The sequence below is a fragment of the Ammodytes marinus genome (genome assembly GCF_949987685.1).
Source record: "Ammodytes marinus genome assembly, chromosome: 1".
NCBI lineage: Eukaryota > Metazoa > Chordata > Actinopteri > Uranoscopiformes > Ammodytidae > Ammodytes > Ammodytes marinus.
This window is the reverse complement of record NC_137230.1, coordinates 38,464,097-38,466,596: the sequence shown is the minus strand read 5'-3', so window position 1 is coordinate 38,466,596 and position 2,500 is coordinate 38,464,097. Positions and strand designations below refer to the sequence as shown.

The 2,500-nt window shown below is 36.9% G+C and overlaps 2 protein-coding genes across 2 annotated transcripts in view; one reads left to right on the top strand and one right to left on the bottom strand.

Moving 5' to 3' along the window:
* The window catches only part of cdc42se2 (CDC42 small effector 2), a 9,795-nt gene extending 8,031 nt beyond the window's left edge, over positions 1 to 1,764 (bottom strand). The window contains exon 1 of the mRNA XM_080032205.1: positions 1,680 to 1,764. The gene's annotated coding sequence lies outside the window, so the exon portion shown is untranslated. The remainder of the gene's footprint in view (positions 1 to 1,679) is intronic.
* Positions 1,765 to 1,858: 94 nt separating this feature from the next.
* The window catches only part of nip7 (NIP7 nucleolar pre-rRNA processing protein), a 7,293-nt gene continuing 6,651 nt past the window's right edge, over positions 1,859 to 2,500 (top strand). The window contains exons 1-2 of the mRNA XM_080032172.1: positions 1,859 to 2,025; positions 2,146 to 2,232. Coding sequence (XP_079888298.1) covers positions 1,970 to 2,025; positions 2,146 to 2,232 — 143 coding nt within the window. The 5' untranslated portion in view covers positions 1,859 to 1,969. The remainder of the gene's footprint in view (positions 2,026 to 2,145; positions 2,233 to 2,500) is intronic.

Sequence of the window (2,500 nt, the reverse complement as noted above, 5' to 3'; positions counted from 1 at the left end):
AACTACCGAAATTGACACCAACACTAGGAGGCATTCTACTCCAGCTGTTGTTATATTAACTCAGATAGAGTTAATGGAGTTTGACACTGCATATTTAACACTGGGGAATTTACTGTGTAGCGCTGCACATTTGATCATTTAAAAAAAGGTGTAGTCAGTGATTCTGGAGAACGCGTGTCTGTCAAAAAAATCACTTTCTGTCAAAATCAGTGAATATCTCCTCATCATGATCCACTTACCTGTCTGTACTGTGTGTGTGTGTGTTTACAGAGCCTAGGCTGTGTATTGACAATGGGGTTTTCCTAAGCACACACACAGTACAGACAGGTAGTGGATCATGAGGAGATATTCACTGATTTAGACAGAAAGTGATTGTTTTGACAACAAGCGTTCTCCAGAATCACTGACTACACCTTTAACGTATAAATCAACAGAATGAATTCATTCAAATGTCAAAATCACGTGTTGTTTGTTCCATTTAGATTACTCCTCTCATAATGTAGCCTACAAACAATGCAATTATACATTTATCTATCTATCTATCTATCTATCTATCTATCTATCTATCTATCTATCTATCTATCTGTCCATCTATCTATCTATCTGTCTATCTATCTATCTATCTATCTATCTATCTATCCATCTATCCATATATCTATCTGTCTGTCTATCCATCTATCCATCTATCTATCCATCTATCTATCTATATATCTGTCCATCTATCTATCTATCTATCTATCTATCTATCTATCTATCTATCTATCTATCTATCTGTCTATCTATCTATCTATCTATCTATCTATCTATCTATATGTCTATCTATCTATCTATCTATCTATCTATCTATCTATCTATCTATCTATCTATCTATCTCACTCACATGTTCAAATGTCAAGAAACTAACTGTACTCCGTTGGCTACCATAAGTTTAAGCTTTAAATGACATGAAATAGTGGCGAGAAGTTTGTCATCAGAATTGCCAAATGTCCCCGTCAATAATCAGAATCAAACCAACGCCCCTGTTTTCACACCTCCTGATTACAATACAGACAATTGTAATTAAGAAATCGTCAAATTGAGGCGGAATGTCCCAACAAACAACTCACTAGAATTATCGATGAAGACAAGTTAGCCTACTTCTCCTCCTTGCGCCATTATTTTCTAGTTTATCTCGTTTGTTTTAAATAATCTTAATGTCATGTTGATCGGTTCACATTGTGGTTGAACACAGTATGTATGTAGCAGGACTGTCTTGTAATTAGGAGGCGTGAAAACAAGGGCGTTGGTTGGTTTGATTATTTTTCTTCTTGTAAATTACTCCACACTTGACATCTCAAGCAGAAGAAATCAATTTTCTAATGGATTTTGAAGCGCGCCATTTATACACAGAATCCCACAGGTTTTCAGACCAAAGTTACATTCATAAAACACGTCTTTAGTCGATTCTAAAATGGATTTTCACTGAAGTTTGAAATTATCAAAATCGAAAATTGAACATCACCGGCAGCTAACCTGGCTAGCACCGCCACTGACAGCTAAACGCTAGCACTCCTTAAACCCAAACACATAAACACTGAAAAACGTCAAATTAAACATAATTAACGTTGGTGTAGCCGGGTGTGAGCCAGTACACAGCCGCCAGACACGTTGTTATAACCAAATAAAGATTTTAAACTCACCTGGGGAAGAGGTTTTTACCGGGGTTTAAAAAAAAATACAGAAGCTACGGTCGACCGGGAGCTAATAATGCTAAAGCTAGAGACCCCGGAAGTGAGGGGCGTACGCGTATTTACGTCATGACGTCACACGAAGCCACTACCACTACTACCGTTCCAAAGAATGACAGCGTCCGGTTTGAACCAACCAACGTTTTTCTCCACGGGGCATGAGCATGAGCTAAACTACTTTGCAGATCTTACTAGGAGTTATTTCAATTGAATCACAATAATAGAAATATTTAACCGCGAACATGAGGCCGCTAACAGACGAGGAGACGAAAACTATGTTCGAGAAACTGTCGAAATAGTGAGTGAAGTTTGTAACGGTCAGATTGTGATAGAAAACAGCTAGCTTGTCTGTTAGCATGTGTGTGTGTGATTCTAACCCACGTGTGTTTAATTTTTTATTTCATTTTCTTCCTTCCAGCATCGGAGAAAACATAAAACTGTTGGTGGATCGGCCGGACGGGACATATTGCTTCAGACTTCACAATGACCGCGTTTACTACATGAGGTAATGCGCCTTGTATTAGCTAGTAACGTGTAATAATTACACTAATATATTATACTTATATTGTATGTTTTTTAATTTGTGTTGTCATGTATTTTGTATTGTCTTCTTATATGGAACTTTGGTCCGGAATAAAGTATTAATTCATATAGGTTTAGTGATGAGATCTGTTTATTCTTTCCCATATGACCCTTTAAATCTGCAGTGTGTAGAATTTGGGGTTTTATTTCCTGGCAGATTTTGTAGAAAGTAATTATAATATCCATAAGTA